Raw genomic sequence first — 13130 nt, forward strand, 5'->3', positions numbered from 1 at the left:
AAGCTTGCCTACCACCTTATGAGCGCGGTGTACACGATCTTTGCCTACTGCAATGGCGACGCTGACTTTCCAGTACCCAGATGTAGGCCAGGTCAATGGGAGAACCCTATTGAGTAAATAAGAGTTTCTTTCTTTCTCAGCCCCCCACTAATTATCTAGCTTAAATATTTGGGATTCTGTCATGTGTTGTTCTGGTATGTCACGTGTTAGTTGAAAAATAGACGAATGCAACATCACTTATACATGTATTGCACGCACATCATTTGCAACACAAAGTCGCACTCGGGAGTCGCACGTCAGAAGTGTAGGGCATGCCATGGAACAAAGCATTTCATATCCAGAAGGAATATTCATAGTATGGTTACACAGTTGTGGTTTTCGTGTTTGTGGAGCATTCTGTCGGTTTCATTTAAAAGATTTTGATTAGATGATGGGAAACACAACATACCAATAAAGATACTGCATTATTTCTGTCAAAATGATCAAAATTTTGCAAATGGATGAAAAAGTATGAAAAAATAATTGAGAAAAAATCACTATTATTTAACAATGTAATATACATGTATCTCTAATACGAACTGGTTTTGTGTCTTGTGCACAATTGGGTGTATCACATTATGAGTCTCTGACAGTCCAAAAATTAACATTTTTTTTTCATATTTCAAAGAATTATGTGTACTTCTCCAAGAGAAATTGTTAACTGTAAAAACCAATGGATGCACACACACCGAGTTATTTACAAATGTAACCAGGATTTTGAATTTTGGTAATCCCTGTTTATAACGTCAACCAATCCACGAATCGTGAATAATTTACCAGCCATTTTTTATCTGAACTTTATGAAGTTTAATAACTGATAAAATCAGTTCATTCAATAATTTCTTTTTTTTTCTCTGAGCTGATCAATCAAATGTAAAATCGGGAATATGATTGTTTCCTAACTCGTACTGTATAAACAGAACTAATTTTTTTCTTAATATTTAGTATGATTTCCCAAACATTGGGTGATAAAGTATCAATTATTTTTTATACAGCTATCTTGATTACTATAACCATTACTGTATTTACATGTAATTGATGAATACAAAAGTATGTTTGAATGTAGGTTTTTCTTGTTTAATTATGGACGACACTTGATTACACTATCAATATTGTACTCCAGTAATGGTGATGGTACATGTTTATTTTATATGATACAAATTTTTTTTTTTGTGGTGTGTGTGCATGCAGGTATAATAATTAAATGCTGACTCCCAAAGAAATCTGAGAAGAGTGTAATTTATTTCCTTTTTTTTTTTATTCAAATGAGGTCAAGGGTTATATTTGTACCCCCTGTATTTTTTTTTTTATATTGCGCAATCTAACCTTTAAATATAAGTTCCGAGCACAAATTTTTCGAAGAAGCCAGTGGCCTGGTGGTCTAGCTCGCTGACCGCCAGGCCGGGGTCCCCGGATCAAATCCTAGCCGGGGACCCCGGGAGGAGAATTTTTCCTCACTGCAGTGATAAATTTTAAAAAATAAATAAAATAGTAGCATGGGGCAGGGTTGAACCGCGTACCTTCTGCATGCCAGCTCTCTTCTTTTCCGCTCTGCCATGGCACTTTCTTGAAAAACTCTCCGGTTTTCGTAATTAAAACCCTTAGGTTGCTTGTACTTAGAAAATTTTCAGCTCTGGCCAAAATTTCAGATGACAAGGGGTACCCCTTGAAATTTTTTCAGATCTGAGGGTTGGAGGCTGGGAGGCTGAGGATACCTGAGAGGGAACTGGACTATTATTTTTAAGGGTCTTGGAATTTTTCAGTGGACTTAAGGATTATTATTTTTAAAGGTGGACTTGTGGACTTGGGAAAAATAGAGTTAATGGGGCTGGACTTGGGTTTGGGTCTGCTGAAATTGCTAGACTAATAAAAGGTACTAGAGTGGAGGGTTGGTAGTAGTAATAGTGGAAGTCCTGATCTGGAAGTTGGAATGTTTTTTCCTCTTTGGAGATGAGCTCACTGGTTTAAGGCTTGGAGAACATGATTGAACATGGTTTCAAACATCCCTGTCTGAGATAGACATCATAAAGTGAGACTCTAAAGAGAACTCTGCTGGCATGTCGGCTGTCAGTGGTGTACTGAGATGGATGTAGACCTCTTAGCATGAGGGTCTTGATGCAACCTGGTTGTAGGGCCTTCCACACTTGACTATATACTGTTTTTAATGCTTCAATGATTTTCTAATGTTTCTGCTGACCTCTCTTGTCTAAAGAAGTCGCAGCATAGTCTGGTGCCGGTGCTGGTGCAATTTAGATGATTTTTCATTAGTACTTTTGAGTTTCAAGAAAATGGGTCTAGGAGCTAGATAAGTCCATGTAAAAAAATTCTGAAGCGCGCAAGAAAACTAATACAAAAACATCACATCACGCAATTTCAAATGATGGCATCTGTATAGTGTTGATATATTTATTTACATATTGCTTTTACAGTCTACCTACAGTGAAGATCCGTCTTCGATAATAAGTATATTATGATAACCAGATCATTGTTTTCCTTCATAAGACTGGTCTAGTTTCCTGACTCTTTACAAGACAAATATAACACTAAGCCTCATTGTTAAGTACTGTACATTCTTGAGCCTCGACGAGTTCAAATCCTTTAAAAAATCATTATGCATAATTCATTTATAACAAAAAATATCAAATTAATCAAATAAAACTTGATAAAACTACAAGTCTGGTTAATAAATAATGCATATCTTGTACAAATACTGCATAAAATTATGAGGTGGGCTATACTGTATTGTGTCTTCACCACAACATTGCAGTCATACAAATAAAATTAACTTTTGGGCACCTCTAGTGTAATTTGTTGTGTCCGTGCAACAAGGCCGTGTGACATACGTGAAACGCGAGTTTTCATTGTCAAAAGATCGTATCTCGCTTGAAATAACCCGGATGTACACACAAGGTCAATGGACGTCGCGATACGCAAGATAGACCTTGTTGCTCATAGCGTATTCACGCGAGATACAACTTTGTTGCAGAATCGAGTTACGACCATGTTGCAATGACGCGACGAATTGTGCAATTAAAAGAAATTGGCAATTATTCATTTAAAGACAAAAGCTGGCTCAGACCAAGTTAATTTAAATAAAAACAAATATTAAATGAGCTTGAAAATTTGCTTGATATTGCTATTTAGTTCCAATCACACAGTTACAATGTTTCGAGTTTAAAAACATTAGCACCAACTCTAAACTTTGTGATGATAGCTTTGAGAAATCATTGACTCATTGAGGTGGGATGAATAATTCATCAGTGAGGTGTTTTAAATGGAGTTGTGCACAGTCATTCAACTGTAAATATTCATTACTATTTACATATTTAAATTAGCCTGATGCATATTCATCAGTCATTTTTCAGGTTGTTACTGCATACACTGTACAAAACATTTAATACAAATTTGTTTTTGACTTGGCCTGGATTAAGCAAAAACAGTTATCTTTTGTCTAATAATACACATTTCTTTTGTCTGTTTAACAATTAATTTGCATAGCACATTTGCATAGTAATTTAACAATTTACAATGTCTAAATCGATCCGCATTAAAAAAAAATATCCACTTTAAAACAGTAAAATATTTGTGCTGCTCAGAGAGAATTATTTTTACAAAATTTTGCCCAACCTCTAAAAAATTGATTGGGAATTCTGAAAAAAAACAATGTAAGGCCCCCCAAAAAAGTCTCCGGTTTCTGGTATGGAGCTTGCCCAAAAAGTGGTGCGGCGACGCGCCTTTTTTTTTTCTTTTACCTGTTTTGTTTTGCTTCAAATGTCGGCTGAGGACTGCAATTGGTGCCCGACTAAACTTAGTGCAAATATATGGGAGTCCGGAGAGGCCACATAAAGCTTATTCTCGATCATAACCCCATCTAAAAACACGTTAAAATTGTGCAGCAGCAGGATTCCAGTCAAACCAGTGAGTTTGGCAGTTTTGAGACATCATCTTTTATTGGAACAAAAAACTTTTTCATTTTGCCGACGCGCATGGCTACGGCGGCGCGTGCATACCAGAAACCGGAGACTTATTTTTTTGGGCCTAACAAGTAAATTCAACTATTCACCAACTCGGACAATTTTGACCCACTGTACACAAGGGTATTTCAGATATACATTTGTCAATGTTATTAAATTAATACTTAAGTCAAGTTTAGAAAACTGGATCATATTCAGATCTACTGTACCTATTACTGGTTTAAAGACCTTTTTTTTTTCTTAAAAATGATACAAAACTAGAAATCTATGTTTTCGTTAAAAAAAAAGACATAAAACCTATATAGGTGTTAAGTACATGTATATGCCACTAACTTGTGACCCTGTATAAATGTTCTCCCTTGCAATATTAATGCTAGAAATCTGGAAGCCTAAGAGGAACACCCATTTCAATTGTTCCTGAACAAAAATACAAGATGCAAGAGGGATGGCATGGGCTCCGTGCGCAAACAAGAGAGGGCGCTCTTTTACAACCTTCGAAAGCCCATTGAACGCGACACATCGCGTGCGCGTACTGGTTCGCGCTGGTATAGCGCAGCGCGAAGTACGCACAAGTAATTATATTCTGAATGTGCGCAAAGCCATAGCGTCTTCATGTGAGCATCAGGCGTCATTGGCAGTGCTTTGAATGTCTCTCTCGGTGGTCTCCCCCAACTCTCCCTTTCTTACCGTTGAGGGGGTACTTGCGCACGTAGCCCATAACAAATCCCCTGCCCATCCAACATAAAAGAATCGTGGTCCAAGGAGACTGCGAATGATGATAGCATCATTCGTTTTGTAAGAGGGCTCAGAACAAAATATATAAGTTGTGGCTTCGGTTGCGGAAGTATGAGTAGCCGTTGAGTATAAATTAATGGAGAGCTCGGTGGATGTTGATGAAAAGTGACGCATCACGGATGACAAGGGTACGTCTTCTCCCAGCGGCATCAAACCCTAGGAACAAATGTTCACAAATGGAATGGTTAATATATTAGTTTAGTAATTTTTCCTTGATGCAAGAAAGAAAAACAGGCAAAGATCATTTTCAGACGAATTTAATGTAGGCTAAAGATTTCGGGGCACTGAAAATGCCAGACAAACCTGTGACCAAAATTTGTACTGAGGCAATTCCACACTAAAGCGGACATTTTGTCATTCTGCGACGAACCTCATTATTATTCGTAATTCCTAAACGAAAAGAAGTTTTTCAAAAGATGAAAGTGGAAAATTAAAGGTACATGTACTACCTTTTATTTTTCACTTTCATTTTTGGAAAAGAAAGACATTCTTTTCATTTACGAATGACGAATAACAACAAGGTCTGTTGCGGAATGACAAAATGTCCGCTGTTGCGTGGAATTGCCAGCTGACACACTTGGAGGCAAAAAAGACATGAGACATCAGCCACATGTTTACCTTATGTCGACTGCATTTTAGTGTAACTTGGAACAATTCCAATTCGAAGACCCAATGACTACAACAATTCATGCACATTTCAGGATTAATTTTGACAGATCTAACTTAACTTGCCTACTGACAACCACCTGTTATTAAACACTTTATTTGACGAAACAGACACCTAGCACAGTCTCTTAACAAAGAAATGAGGGAAATTGGCAAACATTTGTGACAAACTTCTATATTAGCAATATGCAACATAAAAAAAATTGACAATCAGCTACACATACATACATGTATCAAGACTTCACAATTTGTTTTTATATAATTCTAACAGACTTGGTCTGGTTTCCTGCCCCAAAGGTGTGCTACTGACATTATTCGCATTGCAGAAATGCTTCCTAGGTTTTCAATTCAAAGAGCGGGTAAGTTTCGTGATTTAAATCTGTAACTCATTTTCTGGAACACATTACTTGTATGCATGATTAATAACTCCGGCCATGTGACCGAGTCTGACAGAGATAGAGTCACGTGACCAAAAGGCATGATCTCATTGGTCAGTGCCCTCTGTGTGAGTGATTTACTGGCAGGTCCATCTCTGAACCCCATAATGGCCTTCAGCTATGGTTAGTGATCCCAGACCCACAGCAGCGGCATCCGCACTCAGGGAACTTCAGTGACAGGGAACCAGACCATTGTTAGTGCCACCATGCAACTTACGTACAACCACCAAGCCATGCAAAGTAGAATCAGAGGTCAAGAGGTTAAAAGCTAGGGGTCATGTTTAGGTCAGGATGCTGGTCTCCCGAAGGCAGCGCAGCTGGCACATGTCTTCGTATTCGTAGGCCGGCCGGTAGATGCTAGCACAGCTCTGCAAGATGCAGTAGCACTCGTCGAGCTCATCCCAGAGCTCCATGTCATGACAGCTACACATGTACGTAAATAACCGAGAGTGAGTTACAAAGTTCAAAATACATCAGCCACAGAGTTTGGTCTAGTGGACAGAGTTCAAAGATCTGTCTGTTCACAATGGTGCCCTGACGAAGACAACACTATTTCAGCAAGATTTCAATTTTCTAGGGCACTTCTAACTAAAACGACTAGTCTCGTAGTTAGTGTTCTCTCAGAAACTGTCAACTACTTTGTCAGGCTACCATTCAAACGTACGACTGGCGTCAAGTTACATGGCAGCGTTTGCCAGTGCACAGTCATCTAACGTTAGCTTGCTCCAGACCCAACGACATTAAGTTAATTGCAAATTAGTAACAGTAACCAGCATTCCCCTTCCAGCAATAATGCAAATATCCAGCATAAAAAATAAAGGTTATATTTTTATCCAATTAGACAAATATTTTTTTTTAATGCTTGATTGCTGACCCCATACTCGCAGAATACTTTATTAAATCAGTTAACATCAAGTTTTGATTTTATTTTTTCCAGGACAAAAATCCTCTTCTATCAATGTATTGTTAACTGAACCAGATAAAGATCCAGCAGTTCAAAAAATAGTTGGCACAGCACTTTCAGTTTGACAAGTAAAAGTTCAATTAACAAGAAAAAATATTATTAATAGCCAAATACAGGTAAATGTAAGAAGAAGCTTACTTGGAGGGCCTGAGGAAATTGCTTATGGATCCAGTCCTCTTGGACAACCAACTGCCTCCCTTCCTGGTCTCCTCTCCTCCTGGTGACTTGTCGCGGTTCTTGCCCGACCTGTCCATTGAGCATGCTCTGCTGCTGGCCCCGCCCCCTCCAAGCAACCGATCCGGCGAGCGCTCCTTGCTGGCCTTGGAGCTGTCTACCGAGCGGGCCCGCTTGAAGATATCCAGGCGTGAGATGCGACTGCCGCGGTTGATGGCCCGGCTCCTGCGAGTGGCATCCTTCCTGGACCTCCTGTCATCTTCAGCGTCCTCCTTGGGTTCCTCCTCTTCCGGGGGAGGAGATTTAGGAAGCGCGTGGCCTATGACAGCCTCGGCTCCCCTCAGGGCCGAGTTGGTCAAGATCGCTCGTGGGCTGCGGCCTTCTTCACCCGTTGCAGATTCGGCAGATGCCTTTTTCTGTGCCTGAGCTAGGACGTCAGGCATATTGGGGTCTTCCTCTTCGCTGTCTGGTTTGACAGCTTTCTGAGCTGCTGCAGAGACCTGGGATGGCTTCTGCTCTTCCCTTTTGCTCTGTCTCCTTCTGATGCTATGTGTAGATGCATCTGACCCAGAAGGCATGAGATCTGATGGAGAAGCAGTTTTCTTTGTATCTGTTGCCCCAAGAGACTTTTCCCTTTGCGTCCCTCTCCTCTCTGCCCTTTTGGATTCTCTCCTTTCAACACGAGAGGCTTTCTTTGTTGCTTCCTCTGTCTGTTTCTCTGCCTTCAACCTAGCAGCTTCCTCTTCTTTGACCCTTGCAGCCTCCATTTCTTGCTTTAGTTTGGCTCTCGCAGCCTCTGCCTTCTGCCTGGCAGCTTCTTCCTTTGCCTTGGAGGCTTCATCTTCCCGCTCTTTCTGCCTCCGAGCACGCTCTTCCCTCCTATTCCTCCTTTCTTGTGCTCTGTCTGGTTTGACCTCAGGTTTGGCCTCGGGTTTGGCCTCAGGTTTGACCTCGGGTTTAACTGCAGGTTTGGCCTCAGGTTTGGCCTCAGGTTTGACCTCGGGTTTGACCGTGGGTTTGACCTCAGGTTTAACCTTGGGTTTGACATCTTGTTTGGCCTCAGGTTTGAAATCTTGTTTGGCCTCTGGTATGGCTTGTTTGACCTCAGGCTTATTTTCTGATTTGACCCTTGACTGGCTAGACTGCTTATTCTCTGAGTTTGCCTTTGGCTTATTATCTGTTCCGACATCCTTTTTAATCTCCCCTTTTACATTCTCTTTGACATCTTGCTCGGAGCCAGTTTTGATCTTTTCTTTAACAGACTTTACGTCTGAAGCTTTTACTTCAGGTTTATCTATATCAGTTTTGGATTCTGGTCTTGGAGGCTCAGGAGTAGTGTTCCTTTCCCTCCTCCTTCTCCGTCTCCTGCTCCTCTCATCCTCATCTTGCTCACTTCCAGGAGTACGCAAACTTGATGCATCCTTAGAAGGCTCCTTATCTTTTGAAACTATCTTTCCTTTGGAGCTTTCATTACTTGAGTCCCTGGCCTTTGTCATGGAATTCCTTCGAGAGCTATTTTTAGGAGACTCTTTGCCCTTCGAGATGGATGCTCTCCTTGCTTGTGCCTTTGGAGACTCTTTACCTTTTGTCAACGATCCTCGCCTCGAGGATTCTCTTGATTCCGTTTGTCTTGGAAGTGAACCCCTCCTTTTGTCATTTCGAGAGAAGGAGTTCTTTCTGGTTGCACCTTGATTTTCAGTCTCCTCCTGTTTCTTGTTTGGTCTGTTTGATGCATCTGGCTGATTAGCTGAAGACCCTTTGCGACGCACTTCTGCTCTCCCAGAGAAATTCCTGTTGTTGTTATTGCTGTTGTTATTGTTTTCTTCCAATCTGGATGCACCCCGACTCGTGTTTTGCCTCCGCTTCTGATTCTGGTTGATAGTGAAAGTGACGGTGGAATCCGACTTGGTTGATTTCTCAGCTTGCGACGACTCAATGACGGCAATCCTGCGTTGAGACCTTGTGCTTCCATTTTGATGGGGAGATACAGATTTCTTTGGGGATCTGCTGTTCTCTGAATTGCCTTGGGATCTGCTGTTCTCTGAATTGCTAACAGAGACTGTGTACTTAATGCGAGCAGCTGCCACTGATGGTACCAGTGTTGGTTTGGCTGGATCTTTCCTTGGGTTCCGGGCAGGTGAACTCGTCCTGGAAGCCATTGGGGAACTGTCTGAAGTTGTCGAAGACTCTGTTTTCTTATCAAACTTTGCACGGACATCAGCGATATTCGTCAGGGATTGCCTGTGCTCTAGTCTGCCATGAAGGCTGTAGAGAGATGGCACTGTGTCCTTGGTGCCTTTGTTCTGGATGGAAGTCCGTCTCTCTGGTGACTCAGGTGATGAGCTGGCCTTGTCTTGCAGACGCTTGATCTGACTGGCTACGATGTTAGAGAGGGAGCTTGTTGAGGATGCTGGAGAGAGGCTCTGTGGAGAGGAACGGACACTGGATGATTTGCTGCTCCTTCTGATATCACTTGCTCCTTGCTCACTCAGAGAAGCCACTGCGAACGCCTGACTCATTTGTTTCACACAACCTTCTCGTGGACGTTCTTTCTCTTTTCTTCCTGCAAGTAAGGAGCTCAATTCAGTCACGTTTGGCGTACTGCCAAACTCCTGGGTCACAAACCTACGTCGCAAGCTTGACACTGATTTGTCCTCCTTTTTCTCTCTGCCACGCATGAGCACGGGCTCCCTCTTTCCCTCCAGGGGGAACTGCTTGTTACTCCCGACCGAGTCCGAGGAATCTCGTCTTTCCGTGCCAATGCGACCAGAAAGTCTGATCTCCAAAGCTTTCTTGGCATTGCTCGGCGACTCTAAATCACTATCAGCTGTATCAGATGAGAATGAACGCTGTCGTCTCTCAATGGCTGCCCTCAAATTCTCCACTGATGGACGTCGTTCCCTCTCCCTTCCAGTCGGTGTGGAACCCCTTTCCCGATTGGAAGACCTGAAAGTAGGTTCAGACTCTGGAGAGAGTGTTCTCCCTGTTTTGGCTTTCCTATCCCACTGCTTCTCTGGAGAAGTCTCCCTCCTTGATTCTGCTTGTCCAGCAGAACTCTGATCCTTAGATACTTGTTTCTCCTCTTTGACTTGTTCCTGGATCTTTGGCTCTTCATCTTTCTTGGCATCCTGTTTTGTTTCTTCATCTCGACCGCTTAGTCTTTGAGAGATTTTCTTGCCAATTTCTTTCATTTGAGAGATTTTCTCCGCACTTGGTTGTTCGCTTTTGGGTGATGTATGCTCAGTAGTTCTAGATGGTCTGTTTGGAGAGCTTCTCTCTTCCTTATCATGTTTGCTATGCGAGAAACTCTCCCCAGATTCCTGTTTACCTCTTGGAATAATGCTGTCACCAGATTTTTCCTGTCTTCCAGCTTGTGGCGAGGCTCTCGGACTTTCTCCCGGTGATCTTCGGCCCTCTCTTGGAGACCTAGGAGATACCTTGCCATCCCTCTTGGCATCCTGTTTGCTCTCTCGTTCTCGCCTTCTTTGGGTCCTGGGACTCAGCTCCACGGCTTGGCTTTTCAGACCATCTGCCAGTTTGACCAGCTCAAACTTTGGCGTGACCTTCTTGCTTGTGGCAGATGGCGACCCTGGACCTCTATCTTCACAGTCCTTCTGCTCGCCTGTTCTCGTTTTCAACCTTGGAGATATGCTGCCATCTCTCAACACCAACTCTTCAGTTGGGGACCCTTCGATCTTCTTGGCAAGCAGGGAATCTACGGCAGCGTGACTGTCCGTAACACTGGCTTCCGTAGTTGAGCCGTCCTTGGCATGGGTGTCTTGAGTATCCTCGGGTCTTGGTCGGGATTCTGAACTTGGAGATCGCCGGCGCTTGAGCTTGGTTTCTATGGGTCCATACAGACCAGGATATTCTTCCTGAGCCTTCTTGACGTCAGTCACCTGAGCAGGTGGCACATTGTCCACAGGTGCCATTTCAGATACTTTAGATGATTTTGCCTCCACAGACTGGCTTGGATGTATCTCCATTGATTTCTGTGTAATAAAAAAAAAGGCAAATCATGATCGTTTTTTTTTTATGTTTTTTTATTTTATGTTTAAGACTTAGAACTTAAGCAAGTGATTAATATCCTCACAAAGAAGATTTTATGTACTTTGTAAAACTGTTCAAAATGTTTTGTAAATGACTTCAGATAGATGAAATTCAAAAATTCCAGGGAGGAAAATAAGGAGCAAAAATCTAAAGTATGTAGACAGAGGGACAAAATGACTATCAGCTTCACAAAATACAGATGCACCATAATTATTAGAGTATACTGTCTAAAAGGTAGACAAATTTTGGAAGAAGAGCTAAGTTTGCAAAGGATATCAAGTGAGATTCTTGCTGTAAAGTGAGTAATTATTCAAACCTCGTCTTCACTGGGCTCCACCTTGTCTTGTTTCTTCAAGGTAGAATCGTCAATTGTAATATCTTCGGCTAGGAGTCAAAATGGAAGGGAAAGAGTAAGTTACATTTACAATTTTCAAAGTTCCAAAAATAGGTTTGAATACAGTTTGGATTTCTTTCGTAGATTCAGAAGGGGCTAATGGAAATGCAAAAAGTGGTTCCTGAAAATATTGCTTCCCCAAAACAGTGGTTCCCAAAAACAGTGGTTCCCAAAAACAATGGTTCCTTAAAACAGTGGTTCCCAAAAACAGTGGTTCCCCAAAACAGTGGTTCCTGAAAACAGTGGTCACTAAAAAAATTGTGGTTCTCCAAAAAAGTGGTTCCTGAAAATGGATTTCCAACAAAAAAAATTGGGCTCCGAAAAAAAATAGTGGTTCCTGAAAATGGTGGTTCTTGAAAATAGTGGTTCTTCCAAAAAGTGGTTTCCGAAAATAGTTGTTTCCAAAAAATAAAGTGGCTCTCGAAAAATAGTGGTTCCTGAAAATAGTGGTTCCTACAAATATTTTTTCAGAGATACAAGAAAATGGGGTTTCAAGACTTGCAGATGAATGACAATTGGGACTGTTTCACTGAGGCAAATATCTGACTAAGCTCTGTTTAACAGCCCCCCCCCAACCAATTTAAAAACAAAAATGGCTGACCTGATATATGCAGTGTCTCCAATGAGGGGGTGCTGTCTGTCTTGAGGGATTTCGAGGATTCTGATTGGTCGTCGGATAGCATCTTGACCTTGTTTAATTCTGGCTTCTCAATCAGGATGTCTACAACCTTCATGGCCCGGGGGTCCTGAGACAAAAAATGAGGGTAGATTGAAAATTGATTGGATCTGGTTCTACTTGAACCCATGTCCAATCCATGTCTATGGGAGACGATCGTGTGAACAGGCCTAAAGACCACTGGACCATTTTCAAGCCGTACATGTAAGCCTTGAGCAGGAAACTTACGAATGTCTTTTTGTCCCTGGCTGTGAAGCTCTTGGCTCGTTTGAAGAGATTGGCCATGTCCCCTCCACTCTTGAGGTAGTTGATCTCCTGGGCCTGACGATCTACTCGAGCCTGCACAAAACGACAAATCAAAATGGCACCGAATGAAATGCTGCAGAAACTTGGTGGTTGTGGAATTTGAAGTACATTCTTCTGGCACAGTCTTTGAGATTCTTGACTTGACTTCACGCGAGGGGACTAAGGACTCTGTGAGTACTAAAGTACCCCCTCAACGGTTGAAAAGGGAGAGTTAGGGGAGACCACTCAGCAGATCTCTGGACCACATTGGGCTTGACGCTCCTGCGAAGACGTCATGGTTTTGCGCAGATTCAAAAATAGAATTAATCACGCGTACTACATGCAATATGTACACAAACCAGTATACACTTTCAATATTTTTTAAAAGCTATGACAGAGACGATTGTACCGACTTGAATGGAGACTAGAGGATCATAGTACCTGCAGCAACTTAATGATGGCCTCCCTCTCTTGTAGACTCTTCTCAAGAGCCTCTGTGAGGTTGCTGTGCACTTCAGCCTCGAAACTGGTTTCCGCCTCCGACGTTGGTTCTTCCCCTCCCTTCTTTTGTGCTTCCACTGTAGGTACATGTAGTTGGAGCGGCGTAAAGTCTGTTCAGATAAAAAAAAAAATGAGTAAGAATTATAGATATCCGGTATACATGATTTTGTGAGTG

General features: G+C 41.9%; 1 protein-coding gene across 3 annotated transcripts in view; it reads right to left on the reverse strand.

Moving 5' to 3' along the window:
- Window positions 1–3966: 3966 nt before the first annotated feature.
- The window catches only part of LOC119732232 (microtubule-associated protein futsch-like), a 79516-nt gene continuing 70352 nt past the window's right edge, over window positions 3967–13130 (reverse strand). For 2 of the 3 annotated variants that reach the window (XM_038205673.1, XM_038205671.1), the window contains 7 exons: window positions 12896–13065; window positions 12398–12508; window positions 12095–12239; window positions 11416–11483; window positions 7014–11041; window positions 6129–6334; window positions 3967–4964 (listed from right to left, as the gene is read on the reverse strand). In XM_038205673.1, the coding sequence (XP_038061601.1) occupies window positions 6193–6334; window positions 7014–11041; window positions 11416–11483; window positions 12095–12239; window positions 12398–12508; window positions 12896–13065 (4664 nt within the window). In that variant the 3' untranslated portion in view covers window positions 3967–4964; window positions 6129–6192. The remainder of the gene's footprint in view (window positions 4965–6128; window positions 6335–7013; window positions 11042–11415; window positions 11484–12094; window positions 12240–12397; window positions 12509–12895; window positions 13066–13130) is intronic. The other variant, XM_038205672.1, reaches the window with a different exon arrangement.

This window comes from Patiria miniata, unplaced genomic scaffold (assembly GCF_015706575.1).
Source record: "Patiria miniata isolate m_02_andy unplaced genomic scaffold, ASM1570657v1 HiC_scaffold_24, whole genome shotgun sequence".
NCBI lineage: Eukaryota > Metazoa > Echinodermata > Asteroidea > Valvatida > Asterinidae > Patiria > Patiria miniata.